We start from the raw sequence: 17,211 nt of genomic DNA on the forward strand, positions 1-17,211 counted from the left end.
TGGACAAACTGGTGTCATGACAAAATCCTCTTTGAGCAACTTCCTAGTGGAATTTTAAAAATCACCTGGTGGACTCCCTTCTCTGTTAACAGCTCCTAATACTGCTTATCTGTAGTACAACTGTGATGATTAGACTGGCCCACGCAGCCTCTTTAGTCACTCTGCTTTAATTCTTGGTTGTTTGAGTGCTGTGACAGGCGTTTGTCCTGTCCTGTGGCTCCTTTTGTGTTGTTCTGAATCAAGCTGATAGTTCTGAGAACAGATCCTTTTGGGAACAGCTTCTACTCTAGCTCTGCTGATGTCTGTCCCAAAGAAAAGGGGGTATTGACAAGTCCTTCTCACTGGCAAAAGGGTGATGAGGAAATCTGAGATGACAAGAGGGTGTGATGCAAGGAGATCGAATAACATTGCATCCTTTTTTATTCCCAGTATAAGAAGATGCCTTGCTTGGCTTTATTACCCCAGGAGCTGCTGCTAGCCCCTGAATGGCAGTGTTGCTGGGGAGGGGAAAAACAGCATGAAGTGGAAGAGCTGAGTGACAGTTTGTCAGGACTGGAAGTTGGTTTTCAGCGTATTGCTGGCTTATTTATTTTGTTGTTGTTGTTCTCATTCCTGTCCAGGAATTTCTGATATACCCTGTTCCAGCTGGGTTTTGGGTATCAAAAAGATGAGTGGGCTAAGCACATAACTGATTTCTTCACAGTAGCTTCAGCATAGCCCCTAGCTCTTTTTACGACCGTGTTGTTCAGAATTAATGCAGTTTTGGGCCCTTTCTGGAGACAGTGACATGGAACACAAATGTATCTGAAGTTCTGGACTGTGGTTGGGTGACTCTTCTGCGGTGGAGTGGCTGGCCCCCAGGCACCAGCGTGTCTGAGGCAGAAAGCAGTTGTGGCCGCCTTTGCGAGAGGGGTTCCCTGCTGTGGCTGTCGGCCCTTCCCAGCAGAACCTCCTGGCAGTGCTGCTGTGGGCTGTGCTTGGGATCGTTTGCTTGCTGGGTAAACTGGAGGAAGCTAGTGATAGGGAAATTCTGATGTGGGGCTGTTTGTGTGGGGGGTGGTGGCCGCTGTGTGCCAAACCCCTTTAACGCATACATTGGTGTGGCATTGCAAAAAAAGAGAAGGTTTCAGGGGTCTGATTCTGCTGGGTGCTACGTACACTTAACCGTTTTCATAATGCTCAGTGAGAGGGTGTGGCTGTGGAAACCCCAGTGTAAATGGCTTTTTATTCTGGTCAGCTTTAACAGTTATGCTCTTCAGTCACTTTTCAAGGCAGTCTTTTTATATTGTAGACTCTAAAGGCTTTTTTGTGGTGTTTTGTTTCTTAGGATATATTTAAGGTATTGGAGTGAGCTGAACATTGGCACTGGGGGAACTGCACTCTACCCCTGCAGTGTGAAAGTGACATTCAATGACTGTCACAAGAATACATTCTTAAAATCTTTGTAAAAGACTTTTCTGTTAGATGTAACAGTTTTGGGGGTGCACTTAAGAGGCACGGTTCTTGGTGGAGATTTTTTTTGAACATGGGTGCCTGTTGAAGTCTAAAGGGCTGATTGAAGATAGAGTTTAGAGATGCTGTCTTAAAGGTGCTGTCAAAGCTAACCACCTTCTTTCTGAAAAGAACTACCTATTTTTTTCTACTCTTCCTCCAGGGTGTTTTTTCAAAATGTTCTAGAAACTTTCAAAGTGTGTCCTCAGTATCCACTCAAATGATTGTACCAGCCTGGTAGTGCCTGTTTAGTTTTTTATATATATATATAAAGGCACTAATTATAACTTCTGAATTTTGAAGCATTACTCCTTCTCATTGCCATACAATACCTAGGGACTCTGGCTAAACCTAAATCTCCCCAAAAATGTTCATTTTACTTGTGCCCCATCCCTTTTTTAATAAACTCCTTAATATATATTATTTGTACTATTTCATGATAAAAGTTTGGGCATCTGTAAATCAATGGAAAAATAACGCATAGAAGCGGTGTGGCATACAGGCAAGGCAAGAGCACAGTGTATCTGTGTGTGCTCTGTGGTCTGTCCTGATCAGTAAACAGAACGGCACTTCGTGTGTCTACCTGAGGTCTCTTAGGCTGGCTGTCATCCCTTCTGACCCACGCTGAATTTTTTTGAAAGCTTGCTTGGGCTATGGATCCGGGGTGCCAGAAACAACAATAACTTTCTCTAAATGTAGAGCTAAGAATATGTTAAGATCTTGTCAGAGCATCCCCGCTAGCAACGTGATTCTGAGGTTCTTGTCGGGGTACTGATGTTACCCTTAAGCCTTGGTGGATTCCAATTAGTCTAGTAAAAAGAGCAGCTAATAAGAAAATAAGGTACAGTTCTTGTGGAGCTGATTTTAAAAACATGTTAAAGAAAAGAAGAAACTCGCTGTGACGGATTTAACTCTTGTATTTCTAGATCATATATTTGTGTCAACAAGGAGCTTGCTTGCAATGTGAGCAAAGCTTTTTAATCTGAAAATAACTCTACCCTTAGTGATTAAAAAAATCTCCATAGTTTGCTTTATTGTAAGAGACTAAGAATTAGGTGGCTTTGAACTCTGCTCAGACATAGGAGAAATAAAAATTAATTGTTATTAATTGAAACTCATGCTATTTCTACAACTAGTTCTGAAATCATATACCTGTGTCTAGTGGTCATACCAGGAACTTCCGATTAAATTTTAACGGGCTTACTTGTTAATAAGTATAGTGTGTTGATAGTCAAAATGTATGCATGAGAGCATGTGCTTGGAGATTGCCTTCAGCCAAATCAGGGGCATCCTGCAAGTTCTTTCCTTGTGCCCTTAGTTGACTGGTTTCTTTCTAGCTGGGCAGATCTGCTGAAGGAGAAACAGCTCCATCGCCCTGAACAACAGCGAGTGCTCCCGGAAAGGAGCCTCAGGATAAGACTGTGCTTGCCTGCTGCCGGTGCCTGCCTGCCTTCCTTTGCTTGGCTTTGTGCAGTGGTTGCCTGAGATGAAAGCAGCTCAGAGGCATTTCCCATTGCCAAAGACAGGGAAGATCCAGCACATCTGTATCTTTTTTCCTTTTTTTAGCTTTAGCAGTTGAAAAATGGCTTTTTTTTTTTAATGCTTGGTTTAATGTGATAATGGGGCAGGATTTCTGAGACATTTTACAATAATCAGAGTATCAAGTGGCACTCACAGTTGCTGATTTCTTGGCTATGTAAGTACGTAAATACACCCAGATGAGAACGTTCCTCTTTGGGCTGTAAGGTGTACCTGTCCAGGTGGAAAAGGATAAGCTCATGTCTTCTGGATTAATTCCCATTTATGGATGTTGCTTAGCACCAAATGTAACTTTCCAAACACCGTGACTGTTCAGGGAACAGACCAATCTTATTCTCTAGCAAAATGTGCATGCCGTTATTTATTCTTTTTAAACAAAGCCAACTGATGTAAGAATGACTTTGGGTTTGGTGGAGATGTTGGTTGTTGCTCTCCAGAGATATATTTAAAAAAACACAAAACACCCCAAAAAGCCAAAACAAACCCACCCTATTCTAAGCAAACTCCTTTTTTTGCCTAAGTCTCCATTTCTCACTGGACAGACAAAAAAATAAGGGGGTGTGTATCCTCCAGAAAGCTTTTCTGCAGCTTCTATAATTTCTGCCAGGTTCATCAGACCAAAGCAACAGTGAACTACCTTGGTGTCAGCCTACCTTGTGAAGAGCCAGAAAGAAAAGCAGGACTGTTTTCATCTTAATCTAGTGAGATAACTGAGGTTAAGGAAGAGATGTTACTGACTGGTCTTGGTAACAGACATGGCATTGGGCTGTACTAGGAACAGGCCTGATAGCAATCAATACTGGGAAGAAAAGGTAACTTGTTTACTAGTAACAGATTGATTATATCACAGAATGGTAGGGGTTGGAAGGGACCTCTGGGGGTCATCTAGTCCAACCCCCCTGCCGAAGCAGGGTCACCTACAGCAGGCTGCACAGGACCTCGTCCAGGTGGGTCTTGAATATCTCCAGAGAAGGAGACTCCACCACCTCCCTGGGCAGCCTCTTCCAGTGCTCCGTCACCCTCAGAGGGAAGAAGTTCTTCCTCATGTTCAGACGGAACTTCCTGTGCTTCAGTTTGTGCCCGTTGCCCCTTGTCCTGTCGCTGGGCACCACTGAAAAGAGCTTGACCCCATCCTCCTGACACCCACCCTTCAGATATTTGTAAGCATATATTAGGTCCCCTCGCAGCCTTCTCTTCTTCAGGCTAAACAAGCCCAGCTCCGTCAGCCTCTCCTCGTAGGGGAGATGCTCCAGTCCCCTCACCATCCTTGTAGCCCTCCACTGGACTCTCTCCAGTAGCTCCTCATCTTTCTTGAACTGGGGAGCCCAGAACTGGACAGAGTACTCCAGATGAGGCCTCACTAGGGCAGAGTAGAGGGGAAGGAGAACCACCCATGACCTGCTGGCCACACTCCTCCTAATGCATCCCAGAATGCCATTGGCCTTCTTGGCAGCCAGGGCACACTGCTGGCTCATGGTTAACCTGTCGTCCACCAGGACACCCAGGTCCCTCTCAGCAGAGCTGCTCTCCAGCAGGTCCACCCCAAGCCTGTATTGATGCATGGGGTTGTTCCTCCTCAGGTGCAGGACCCTGCATTTGCCTTTGTTGAACCTCATCAGGTTCCTCTCTGCCCAACTTTCCAGCCTGTCCAGGTTATGCTGAATGGCAGCACAGCCTTCTGGTGTATCTACCACACCTCCCAGTTTGGTGTCATCAGCAAACTTGCTGAGGGTACATTCTAACTCTTCATCCAGGTCGTTGATGAAGTAGTTAAACAAGACTGGGCCCAGTACTGACCCCTGAGGGACACCACTTGTCACCAGCGTCCAACTAGACTCAGCGCCACTGATGACAACCCTCTGAGTTCTGCCATTCAGCCAGTTCTCAGTCCACTTCACCGAACACTGATCTAGCCCATACTTCCTGAGCTTCCCTAGGAGGATATTATGGGAGACTGTGTCGAAAGCCTTGCTGAAGTCGAGGTAGACAACATCCACGGCTCTCCCTTCATCTACCCAGCCAGTCATGTAATCGTAGAAAGCTATCAGATTGGTCAGGCATGATTTCCCCTTGGTGAATCCATGCTGACTACTCCTGATCACCTTCTTTTCTTCCACTTGCTTGATGATGGCCTCCAGGATAAGCTGCTCCATCACCTTTCCCGGGATGGAGGTGAGGCTAACCGGCCTGTAGTTCCCTGGGTCCTCCTTCTTGCCCTTTTTGAAGATTGGAGTGACATTGGCCTTTCTCCAGTCCTCGGGCACCTCTCCTGTCCTCCAGGACCTCTCAAAGATGATGGAGAGTGGCTCAGCAATGACATCCGCCAGCTCTCTCAGCACTCGTGGGTGCATTCCATCGGGGCCCATGCATTTGTGGACATCCAGATCGCTTAAGCGATCCCTCACACAGTCCTCCTCGACCAAGGGAAAGTCATCCTCTCTGTAGGCTTCTTCTCTTACCTCCGGGGCCTGGGATTCCTGAGGGCCAGTCTTAGCACTGAAGACTGAAGCAAAGAAGGCATTCAGTAGCTCTGCCTTCTCTGCATCCTCCGTCACCAGGACACCTGCCTCATTCAGCAGCGGCCCCACGTTGTCCCTAGCCTTCCTTTTGCTGCTGATGTAGTTGAAGAAGCCCTTCTTGTTGTTTTTGACATCCCTTGCCAGCTTCAATTCCAGGTGAGCCTTGGCCTTCCTCGTCGCATCCCTGCATGCTCTCACTACGTTTCTGTACTCTTCCCAAGTGGCCTGCCCCTCTTTCCACATTCCATGGACCTTTCTCTTCCACCCGATCTCCCCTAGAAGTTCCTTGTTTAACCATGCAGGTCTCCTGCCTCCTTTGCTCGATTTCTTTGACTGAGTGATGCTTCCTTGGAACAGCTAGTGAAACAGAAAGGATGGAGCTCATTTTGTATAGTAAAGGAGTGTGCTTAAGGGAAAAAGTGGATACTAATAAGGCTTTTTAACCTCTAGATTGAGTACTCCTCAGTAAGTATGGAGTGCAGTGATGAGTGGTGTTCCTCAGGGGTTAGTACTGGGACTGATGCTGTGATGAGTGGTGTTCCTCAGGGGTTAGTACTGGGACTGCTGCTGTTTAACATCTTTGTTGGTGACATGGACAGTGAGATTGAGTGCACCCTCAGCAAGTTTCCTGAGGACACCAAGCTGTGTGGTGCAGTTGGCACACTGGAGGGAAGAGTTGCCATCCAGAAGGACCTGGACAGGCTGGAGGTGGGCATGTGTGAACTTCATGAAGTTCAGCAAAGCCAATTGCAAGGTCCTGCACCTCGGTCGGGGCAATCCCAAACAGAAATACAGGCTGGGCTGAGAACAGATTGAAAGCAGCCCTGAAGAGCAGGACCTGGGGGTGCTGGTTGATGAGAAGCTCAGCGTGACCCAGTAGTGTGCGCTGGCAGCCCAGAAGGCCTGCTGTGTCCTGGGCTGCATCCCCAGCAGCCTGGCCAGCAGGGCGAGGGAGGGGATTCTACCCCTTTGTTCAGCTCTGCTGAGACACCACCAGGAGTCCTGCGTCCAGCTCTGGAGCCCTCAGCATAGGACAGACCTAGAGCTGTTGGAGCGGGGCCAGAGGAGGCCACAGCAGTGATCTGAGGGCTGGAGCACCTCTGCCATGAGGAAAGGCTGGGAGAGTTGGGGCTGTTCAGCCTGGAGAAGAGAAGGCTGTGGGCAGACCTTCTAGCAGCCTTCCAGTACCTGAAGGGGCCTACAAGAAGGCTGGAGGGGGACTTTTCACAAGGGTGTTTAGTGATAGGACAAGGGGTAATGGCTTTAAACTGAAAGAGGGGAGATTCAGATTCGATATTAGAAAGAAGTTCTTTATTGTGGGGGTAGTGAGGCACTGGTCCCGGTTGCCCATAGAAGCTATGGCTGCTCCCTCCCTGGAAGTGTTCAAGGCCAGGTTGTATGGGGTTTTGAGCACCTTGGTCTGGTGGAAGGTGTCCCTGCCCATGGCAGGGGGGTTGGAACTGGATGATCTGTAAGGTCCCTTCCGACCCAAACCATTCTATGATTCTGTGAAGTGTGGTTTTCCCTGCAGCACAAAAACTCTTGGTAAGATCTATCACATGTTTGTACCTGGGATTGTGTTGTATTGTTGGTGCCAAACTGAAGCTTTTGTTTTCAGGGTAGATTAGTCTTGATTTGTAGCTCACCTGAAATCCAAAAATGCAACCTGTTCTTTATCACAGCATCAATTTCATGGAGATGTCCTTGCTGGTAGTGTGAAGAAAGCTATGATGCAGTCTGTTCTGCTCACTTAACAGTTGCTTGTATGTGTCCTGTGGGATATCATCTGACCAGGGCTTTTTTATGCTTTATACACCTATTTTTTTAAAGCCTATGAAGTACTGGGAACACTGTGTTTGAGCAGAACCCATGAGCAAACACATGTACTTTGTAGCAAACTCTCCTCCCCAGATTCAGGTCATCCTGTACAGTTGTCCAGGCTGACTCTAATAGTGAAGGTGGTCGGTGAAGTAGATAGAGAACTGGCTGAATGGCAGAACTCAGAGGGTTGTCATCAGCGGCACTGAGTCTAGTTGGAGGCTGGTGACAAGTGGTGTCCCCCAGGGGTCAGTACTGGGCCCAGTCTTGTTTAACTTCTTCATCAACGACCTGGATGAAGAGTTAGAATGTACCCTCAGCAAGTTTGCTGACGACACCAAACTGGGAGGTGTGGTAGATACACCGGAAGGCTGTGCTGCCATTCAGCGTGACCTGGATAGGCTGGAAAGCTGGGCAGAGAGGAACCTGATGAGGTTCAACAAAGGCAAGTGCAGGGTCCTGCACCTGGGGAGGAACAACCTCATGCACCAGTACAGGCTTGGGGTGGACCTGCTGGAGAGCAGCTCTGCGGAGAGGGACCTGGGTGTCCTGGTGGATGACAGGTTAACCATGAGCCAGCAGTGTGCCCTGGCTGCCAAGAAGGCCAATGGGATCCTGGGGTGCATCAAGAAGAGTGTGGCTAGCAGAAGGAGGGAGGTTCTCCTTCCCCTCTACACTGCCCCGGTGAGGCCTCATCTGGAGTACTGTGTCCAGTTCTGGGCTCCCCAGTTCAAGAAGGATGAAGAGCTACTGGAGAGAGTCCAGCAGAGGGCTACAAGGATGGTGAGGGGACTGGAGCATCTCCCCTACGAGGAGAGGCTGACGGAGCTGGGCTTGTTCAGCCTGGAGAAGAGAAGGCTGCGAGGGGATCTTATAAATGCCTACAAATATCTGAAGGGTGGGTGTCAGGAGGATGGGGACAAGCTCTTTTCAGTGGTGCCCAGTGACAGGACAAGGGGCAATGGGCACAAACTGAGGCACAGGAAGTTCCGTCTGAACATGAGGAAGAACTTCTTCCCTCTGAGGGTGACGGAGCACTGGAACAGGCTGCCCAGGGAGGTTGTGGAGTCTCCTTCTCTGGAGATATTCAAGACCCGCCTGGACGGGGTCCTGTGCAGCCTGCTGTAGGTGACCCTGCTTCGGCAGGGGGGTTGGACTAGATGACCCACAGAGGTCCCTTCCAACCCCTACTATTGTTTGATTCTGTGATTCTGTGACTCTCACAGGATAGCTGTTCCTTCGCTGTGAAGGTTTTGTTGGTTGGTTGTTTCCATGGCAGGTTTACTTGGGTTGTGTATGAAGAGGGAGGGGAGGCCACTGGCGAGCCACTGTGCAAATCCTTTAAAACAAGCACATGAACTAAACAGTGGAAGGCTGTTCTGGAAATGGAAGAAGTGGAAGCTAATAGAAACTGTGAAGGCTGGCAGACCTTGAAAGACTTCTAGCTCCTATGCTCTGTAACCTCAGCAGTCTTGGTACAAGTTTCCCGAATGGAGTAAAGTTAAGCTTCCATATAGTAGGAAATCCCTAAACAAATTTACATATTCTGTGTGTCTGCCTAGGGAATATCTAACGACATGATTTATAACGTATTACTTGCAAAATGAAGCTTGCTTCAAACTTGACAGTGCAACTACTAATAGGAGAGTAAGTCTGAGTGCTAACTGCAGGTGACGTAGTTGAAAAGGGTATCAGAATGAAGGACTTCGTCTTCAGTACAGAATGTATTTATGGTGTAAATGAAATATGGAGACAACATGCTAGTCTGTGGCCATCTCCTTGGAGAGAAGGGATGTGTAGCAGGGCTAATCTGGTCAGTGTCTTCCACAGACACTTGATCTGCACAGAAGTTGGGATCATAATTTTCATTCCAGATTCTGGTGGAGACTGTATTTCAATGAGCAACAGAGCTACCTGCTTTAGCAACTTCCTCTCCGAAAACATGCTTGTAGGTGTGAGAAGTCAGTTGAAACTCATTCTAATGCTCCAGGTCCGGATGTGTCTGTCGTCCCTTCTGACTTCAGAACAAATGTCAGTTTGTCTTGTTAGTCATCAAGACTTGTGCTGAGTACAGCCGAGTTAGTTCTCCAAGGATCTAAAAGCAAGATGCTAGCTGAGATTAATTCATCAGGGTATAGTTAGTAGACCTAACACACCCAGAATTCTGAACAGGCATAAAATGGAAGAACATGCATGACTACAGACAGAATGACACTGCCTTTTTCTCATGTCTCCACCTATTTCTACCTATCCAGAACTTCACTCTCCAAAGAGACTCCAAAGGCAAGAACACAAGAGGTGTTGCTAATGAGGCATCGTGATGACAAGGATGGTGAAATGTTGCATAACCCCACTGGTTTGCTTTATGCTTCCCAGTATAGCACTCACCCAGTTTAAAATGATTGTTTAAGCAATAAACTAATGTCAAATGGTAACTGATTTTTTTGAGTCACATGTGTGCAGCTACCATGCAAAAGGAATAATCAATATTCCTAGCTCAGGACTGCCCATTATAAATACTTTGGGTGTGGTTCTCTAACAAATGCCAGAACAGACTTTTTTGCTCCACCTTATCTAGGTATGTGCAGACTAAAGAGGCATGCTCATGCGAAGTGGAATGTTTAAACATTCCCTTACAAAGCAAACTCCTTTTTGCCTTGTAAATTTTTTATGGCTGTTTTCTATTCTCAAAAAAAAAGAAAAAAAACCACCCCAAAATCTAATCAGCAAGTCTGACACTGATACTGCCTGGTCTAATATGCTTTTACTTTTGTTCTTGCATGAGTGATACTACAAAAAGATTAGCTTGTCAGTGTTTGGAAGGTGACGCAGAACCTAAACTCTTTGTCGCCATTTTTTTTTTTTGGTTTGGGCTTTGTTATGCTTGCAGCAAATAGAATTGGGGATAAATTCATCCTAAGTATCTCTCCTTCCACCTTCTCTACTCATTTGGTATTTCATTTGCAGGAGGGATGTTTTGGAAGTAAGTTTGTAGATAAGGTGATGGTATCAGACCTTAAAAAGCCTTTATTTTGCCACCAGTCACTGGGGTGCTTTTTCCATATGTTTGGAATAGGGGATGCTAGACACTAATTATTCTGTATCTTTAAGCCAAACGTAGACCCAAATTTAAAAGCTATTTACTTTGTCATAAGAAATTCTAGAACGTGCCAGCACCACACAGACTCCCCTGTCCAAAAAGCTCAGTTTAAGCTCTCAGTTGAGGAATAAGGCAATAAAAGAAGTTAAGATGTCAGTTGTCACATCTTGCGAATTCTGTGGTGGCTTGTAGTATGGCCTATGAACAAGGGGAGTACAGGGGAAGGAACTGAGACACACTGAGGAGGTGCAGCTGAACAGCTTTAGATACAGGTATGTACTGCTAGATACTGTTGTTTCAAAAGACGAAACAGCAGTCATTATCACTTTGCCCTAACATGCAATGAGCTGTTAGACCTCTGCAAAGCATGAGATAAACCGTTCTGCGCTTGCTGACAGGAAGGTTGGCAGGGACTGATTGTATCGGAGCAGATTTCCTGCCTTGCAGTGGTACCATGTGATTTAGCCCACTATCAGATGTTCTGCAGGTGGGGAGAAACAACCCAGTTAGTACATCTGTAGATTTTCTGTTTGCCTGCAGAGTGCCGGGCAGTTGCTTCGTATGTCCATTCAATGTAATTCAGCATCTACTTAATGCCGTAATGGGATGAAAAATTTGTCATCTTGCCATCAAAAATGTTTCACCTAGGCATAGCGGGAAAAATTGTATGAAGTAATGGGGGAACTCAGGCTTATTTTACAAGAGGATTTTAGAGTGAATTCCTTTTAACTATGTACCTTCATTTTCTTGAGTTTAGTATTCCTATAGAAGAAACGGGTGCTAGCTTTATTATAATTTTAGGCTGTTTCACTCTGAAAACTGCAACATAGGCTAACAGCTTTCTAACCACCAAGGGACTCAAGAATACATGCTTACATCATATGTAAAGCCATTATTGCGTTTTCTCCTAATTGCAAACTTGGCAACTGAGCCTGCAATCTGAATCTTTAATCTGGATGCCTACTAGGTTTTTAGTCACCAAGAGGAAAATAATGTAATGACAACGTGGTTAGCCTTTCTGTTGACTGGGGAGCTGGTGTAGAATCAACTGTTGGCTTCTAATCCTGTTGTGGTGTGCAGGGAGGCGTACATCGCAGTGGAAAACCACAGCTGTAGCCTGATTTTCTCCACTATTCCATTCAATGTAAACCACTTTAAATCTAATGCCTACCAGTCAAAGAGACCCACAAAGGGCAAGCAGTTTGATATTACTGCTGAGGTCTGCTTGTAGCAGAGCTTAAGAATCATGGAATCATAGAATTGTAGGTTGGAAAAGACCTCTAAGATCGTCAGGTCCAACCATCACCCCAACACCACCATGACTGCTAAACCATGTCCTGAAGTGCCACATCTACATGTTTTTTGAACACCTCCAGGGATGGTGACTCCACCACTTCCCTGGGCAGCCTGTTCCAATGCCTGACCAATTTGAGCAGCATTGTAAAAATTCCCATTTGTAACCTCAGCAGCTATTTTTGCAACAAGTGTATGATGCATTGGTGAAGACAGGCTTCTTAAAAGCTTTTTTCCTTACCAAGACTTAGAACTAATTGTCTTTCTGGTAATGGAAATCTGCTTATTTGTGGCTGGGGAATGCCTGGGAAGAGCTGTAGTATTTCTGTTGCTCTTAGCTCCTCAAAAGATGGGACTGAGAGGCTAAATACTTCTCTTGAAGAGTTGTGTAAGCCAACCTAACAAAGGTCAGGTGCTATCAAGGTGAGAAAAGAATGCATAAGAAGTGGTTTGTAAGTCAGCTTCTGTCACCTTCTGTCACTTCTGACTGTACAAGCCCTATGGTCCGGACGAGTCATTTGTAAAGGAATTACTGGGGAAACTGAGAGCACGTTTATACCTTTATTAGCAAGCATAATTATCTCCCAGAGTCTAGAAGATCTGTTGAGCTGGTGGAGTTAAGGTATGCTAACTTCCATAGGCAGCAAGGAGGGATGGGAGCAAGGTGACCTTCACTTTCAACCAAAATGACAGCGGCGTTGGCCATGGGTGACATTTAACGAGAGTCTAGGGCCATGACAAATCCATGCCTCTGTCCTGTTTGTGTTATGTTAATCGACCGCAGATCTGAGGATACAACAAGCGAGTGAGTAGGCTGGCACAGCTGAGAGGCCTGGGATATTGTCCACTTCTGCAGTGATTTATTGGTCCGAGCTGACTGGTAAAGGTCTCCTACCGCGCCTTAGTTTCACTGGTTGAATACAAAGGGGAAAGGAGTGAGCAGTGTTTGGGGTAAAAGAGTTCAGTCAGACAGGATGAGGGCACTGGATACTTGTCCAGTGACTCAGTACCTTCCCGCTAGAGAACTTCCCTCGGCATGTGTTGTCTTGCTGCCCTGAAGCACTAGCTGGGGTCAGAGCTCTGCTGCTCTGCAGCCTGTGCAGACAGCTGAAAAGGCAGTCCCTAGGCCTAAGGACATCTGTTCTGAGAAGGCAAATAATGCATGGGAAAGAATGTGAAAGGGGGAAGCAATCATCTGTGTAAAAAGTTCTTGCGTGCCACATTTCCACTGTTCCTGCTGGCTGTATTCATAAGCTGGCTGAGTAATGAGGAGCTGGCTCATAGCTGAGTAATATATTTGCTTGAGGACAGAGGGAAGCTACTGCTCTGTTGATGCTTCAACTTGGAAGACCTGCAGCATGAGAGAAATGTGTATTTTGGCTCTTAGAGAAGCACAGAGTTATAAGCAAGAGAGGGCCAAAATTAAATGGCCCAATAATGCTACGGACTGTTGAATCTTGGCATTAAAAATGCCAGTGGTGACCTCAGCTCCTGGCAGCCTCAACTGTGTGTAGCTGATTCAAGACAGAAGTTGTTTATGCACCTGGGAGAGACTGACTGTTGACAGTACTTTCAAAAAGAAGTTTAGGTATTCAAATTCTAATATAGCTGATGCATGCAAATAAGCCTTTTCAATTCTGGCTGTACAAAGATGGAGAGGTTGAGTGATAGGTGAGAATGGCCTGTCTTAGTGTGAGGGTGGGACTGGCTCAGTGTCCTGTCTATGCTGCAAGTGGTTGTCTGTACTTGACAATCAAATCTACAACCTATAATAAAAGGACTGTCATCGTAGCTGCTTGATTGCACTAGAAGTTCCTTCTAAACTGCTTTGGGTTGGACTAGATGACCTTTGAAAGTCCTTTCCAACCCAAACCATTCTATAACTGGCCATCAGAGCTGTGGAAGATATCACTATCCCACAGCAACGTGGACTGTGTTTGGCCTTAAAGTGTCTAAGTAACTTGATTTGTCTTGATTTCTCCCTTGGGCTCCATTGTTAGCTTGTTTCCTGAAGGAAAGGACATACATGGAGAAGGCAGATGAAGCCTGACTTGACTTTTGTTAAGTGCTCTCTAAATCTGTGTAGTAACTTTCCTGGTCTGCAGGTTAGTCTCCAGGCCATGTATAAGCATATGCCTAATGTGTTATATGCCTAACGAGGAAGGAAAACAACCTCACAAATTGCACACACTAACTCTTTCTTCTGTTAAGGTATGCTTCATAAAAGCAGGGTGACCCTGAAGCTTGAAATTAGATTATGAAAAATTTGCTTCACAGTATTTAAAATGGCTGCAGTTCATGTGATGGATACATGTAGATTAATAAAGTGCACAAACTTATTTCGTTGTTTCTTCCATGTGATGCTGTCTTCCTTTAACTCATTGTATTCATGTAAGGATTTTTTGTGTAACCTGTGGAAAAAATGGCATCATCTTTCCAGTGCACTTATGGAATGTGTGTGTACAAGTAGTGCCATATGGACAGCCTGAAAAGACATCTTCTGAGCCTCAAAACAACCGTGAACTTAATTTTGGTGCAGACTTCTTATGCTGCCCTGCTAGCTTATCTCAGTGTTAACCTTGGAGAACTGGCATTTGGAGGCAGGAAGTAAAGATGTGCAGTTACGGGAGATTTCTACACAGTTAAGTACATTGTGTGTATCTCATTATTGTTTTTTTTTTTTCCCTCCCCAGGCTTTTACCAGAAAAAGTCAAAGATGATGTTCAGCTAAAGAATATGAGTGGGCAGTGGTTTTATGAAGCAAAGTCGAAGAGGCACAGAGATAAGATACATGGAGCAGATATTATTAGAGCTTCCATGCGACGGAAGCCTGCCACTGTTGGTAAGCACTGAGTTTATATTTTATTTTGGAAAGGGTGGCTCTTACTTAGCTAACCTCACACTGTTTTCTGTGAAATACAAGAATTAATATTAATATCTCTACAGGCAGAAAGTGATGCAAAAGAGATTTGCCATGTAGTTTACAGAGAAAGCTTTGCTCTCCCCCAATGCTGTGCATTAAAGAGAGGATTCTGTGTGATGACTGCTAACGAGAGGGACTGACTTATGTTTGTGTAGGACTAAAAGCCCTCTGCACTCCTGGACTGCATTCTCATTTCCATTGTTGGTCCTGTGCGCTATCCTGGAATGTGCAAAGAGTCAGAGATTGAGGAAATTGCTCTTTAGTATGGTTTTCCAAAATTTTGGGTGCTCACTCTGAGGCTTAATTTATTTTGTTATTCTTAAGGAGGCCAAAGGTACTTCAAGTTGATTTGAAATGATAGGCACCATGAGCTACAGCTAGTGGTTATACCTACTGAAATATGTGTTGGGAGCTCTGGCAGCTAGAACTGGCATCCTGTGTCCGCATTACTTTTGAGGGCACCCACCATGATGTGGGGACTGGTGGGAGCATTCAAATGGTCTGTTAGAAACATTTGTTAAAACCACCTGTGTTCATGTGCCAGATAAGTTGCAGACATTGAGTAGGACAGATAGGTAGTAGTATGTCATATCATAGAATGGTTTGGGTTGGAAGGGACCTTGTAGATCATCCAGTTCCAACCCCCTGCCACAGGCAGGGACACCTACCACGAGACCAGGGTGTTCAACGCCCTGTCCAACCTGGCCTTGAACACTGCCAGGGAGGGGGCAGCCACAGCTTCTCTGGGCAACCTGGGCCAGGGCCTTGCCACCCTCAGAGTAAAGAATTTCTTTGTCTAATCTAAATCCACCCTCTTTCAGTTTAAAGCCATTACCCCTTGTCCTAGTGTAAATTGAGTAATGTTGACAAGCTTGGTGCGTGCTTGACAACAAATACATTCTGAAACTTTTATTTTAAAAAATCAGAATGTGGGAAGATAGTGCACTGTGTTTAACATCAGAAGTAAATACAGTGTTTTATCTGGAGAGAAACAAAACAGAAGAGTAGAACGTAAGAACTGCTCTACTGGACCAGACCAGAAGCTTGTCTCTCCAGCACCCTGCCTCGGAGAGTGCCCGGCAGCATGGGTAGGCTCCAAGGCCAGGACCAGCCCTCAGACTCTTGAAATAGAGGAGGTATTTCTAGATTGGATTTTCCCTGTGGATTTGTTCAAGAAGTTCTTTTAAGCCATGCCTCTGTAACATGTCCTGTCTTGAGGCATTTTAAAATGAAAGTTTTGCCTGTAAGAAGTGACCGTTTCCTTTTGTGTTTGAGCTGATCACCATTAACATTATCCCTGGGAGAGAAAGTCAATCTATAATCGCAAAAAAAAATCTATAATATACTATACAGGATTTTATAGACTTCTGTTATAAATCTCTAACCATCTGACTTTCTAATTTGAGGAGTCCTGGTCTATTTTGTCATTCTTTGTACAGAAAGGGATTTTTTTATTTCTTGGAGAAATTGACCCCCATGCCCTCTTATCCTCCTCTGGTTCTGCTAAATCCTTTTGACTCAGAAGGGTACGACTCTTACTATTCTCATCAGATTGTACCGAAATTTGTAATCTTAATGGTTTTGAGTTCTGTTAAGGGATTTTTCTGTATGCTAGTGTTCCAAGTTTGCTACTTTCTGTAGGTTTTGTAACTACAACTTAGCCTTGTTTTGCTGTGTCCGATCCTGCAATGTGACACCTTCTCAATTTCCATATTCCCAGAGATCAGTTTGGATAATGGCAGTTCAGTCAATTCGAGGTTACTGTGTGGTGGTTTTGGGATTTTAAGTTAATAAGAAAAGGCCTGAAACAGAAAAGAATGTAGAAGTTCACAGGTGGTTAGTGCGGCATGTTTGTGGTTTCGGCTGGTTTTGGACTTGAAGGTTATGAAAATCAGTTGTAAAATTCCAGCTAACTTTTACAGTAGCTTATAGCTTAAAGGAGGGTTCTTAAAGCCATATTATCTTAAAGGAAGGTTAATTATCACAGTCTTTACTTGAAGAAGGGGGTGTACTCGTACATTCAGAACTATGTGCAATTGCTTGGTTTCAATGACTAGTTGGCAAGATATTTTTACTTGCAGGTATGGATAGCAAAAGCGAGAATAAGTCTTGCTTATTTTTGCACACAAAGATACTCTTCATTTCTAAACTGTTCAAGTAACAGAAGCAGTAAAGGAAATAATGCAAATTAATGTTCTGACTCTGAAAGGGGTTATCAGAATAGGATTCTGTCCCACCCCAAAGAAATGTAAATGTATTAGCATTTGCTGAATGAGGAGGGACATTTTGTTTGGTTGATTTTTTTTTTAATACTTTCTTAACTTCTTATAATTCTATCCATAAAGGGTTAGCCACCTGCTTAAACGACCATTATGACCAATGTCTAGTTGACTGTTGTAGGAAGTGAATAATTTACTTGATTAACTGAACTTCAGCATACTTTCAGTTTCCTATGGTTTAATTGTTTTGGTTTCCTCAGGACACCAAGGTTGAATTTTCAGTGTTTATTTAGCTGCAAGAACAGTCTC

General features: G+C 44.9%; 2 protein-coding genes across 3 annotated transcripts in view; one reads left to right on the forward strand and one right to left on the reverse strand.

Annotated features, from left to right (window-relative positions):
- CCDC83 (coiled-coil domain containing 83) overlaps positions 1-17,211 on the reverse strand; it is a 101,031-nt gene that overhangs the window by 51,801 nt on the left and 32,019 nt on the right. The gene's annotated exons all lie outside the window — the stretch shown is intronic.
- The window catches only part of SYTL2 (synaptotagmin like 2), a 65,067-nt gene that overhangs the window by 18,424 nt on the left and 29,432 nt on the right, over positions 1-17,211 (forward strand). The window contains exon 3 of the mRNA XM_075416564.1: positions 14,454-14,602. Within this exon, the coding sequence (XP_075272679.1) occupies positions 14,454-14,602 (149 nt within the window). The remainder of the gene's footprint in view (positions 1-14,453; positions 14,603-17,211) is intronic.

This window comes from Opisthocomus hoazin, chromosome 1, assembly GCF_030867145.1.
Source record: "Opisthocomus hoazin isolate bOpiHoa1 chromosome 1, bOpiHoa1.hap1, whole genome shotgun sequence".
In the NCBI taxonomy this organism is placed as follows: Eukaryota; Metazoa; Chordata; class Aves; order Opisthocomiformes; family Opisthocomidae; genus Opisthocomus; species Opisthocomus hoazin.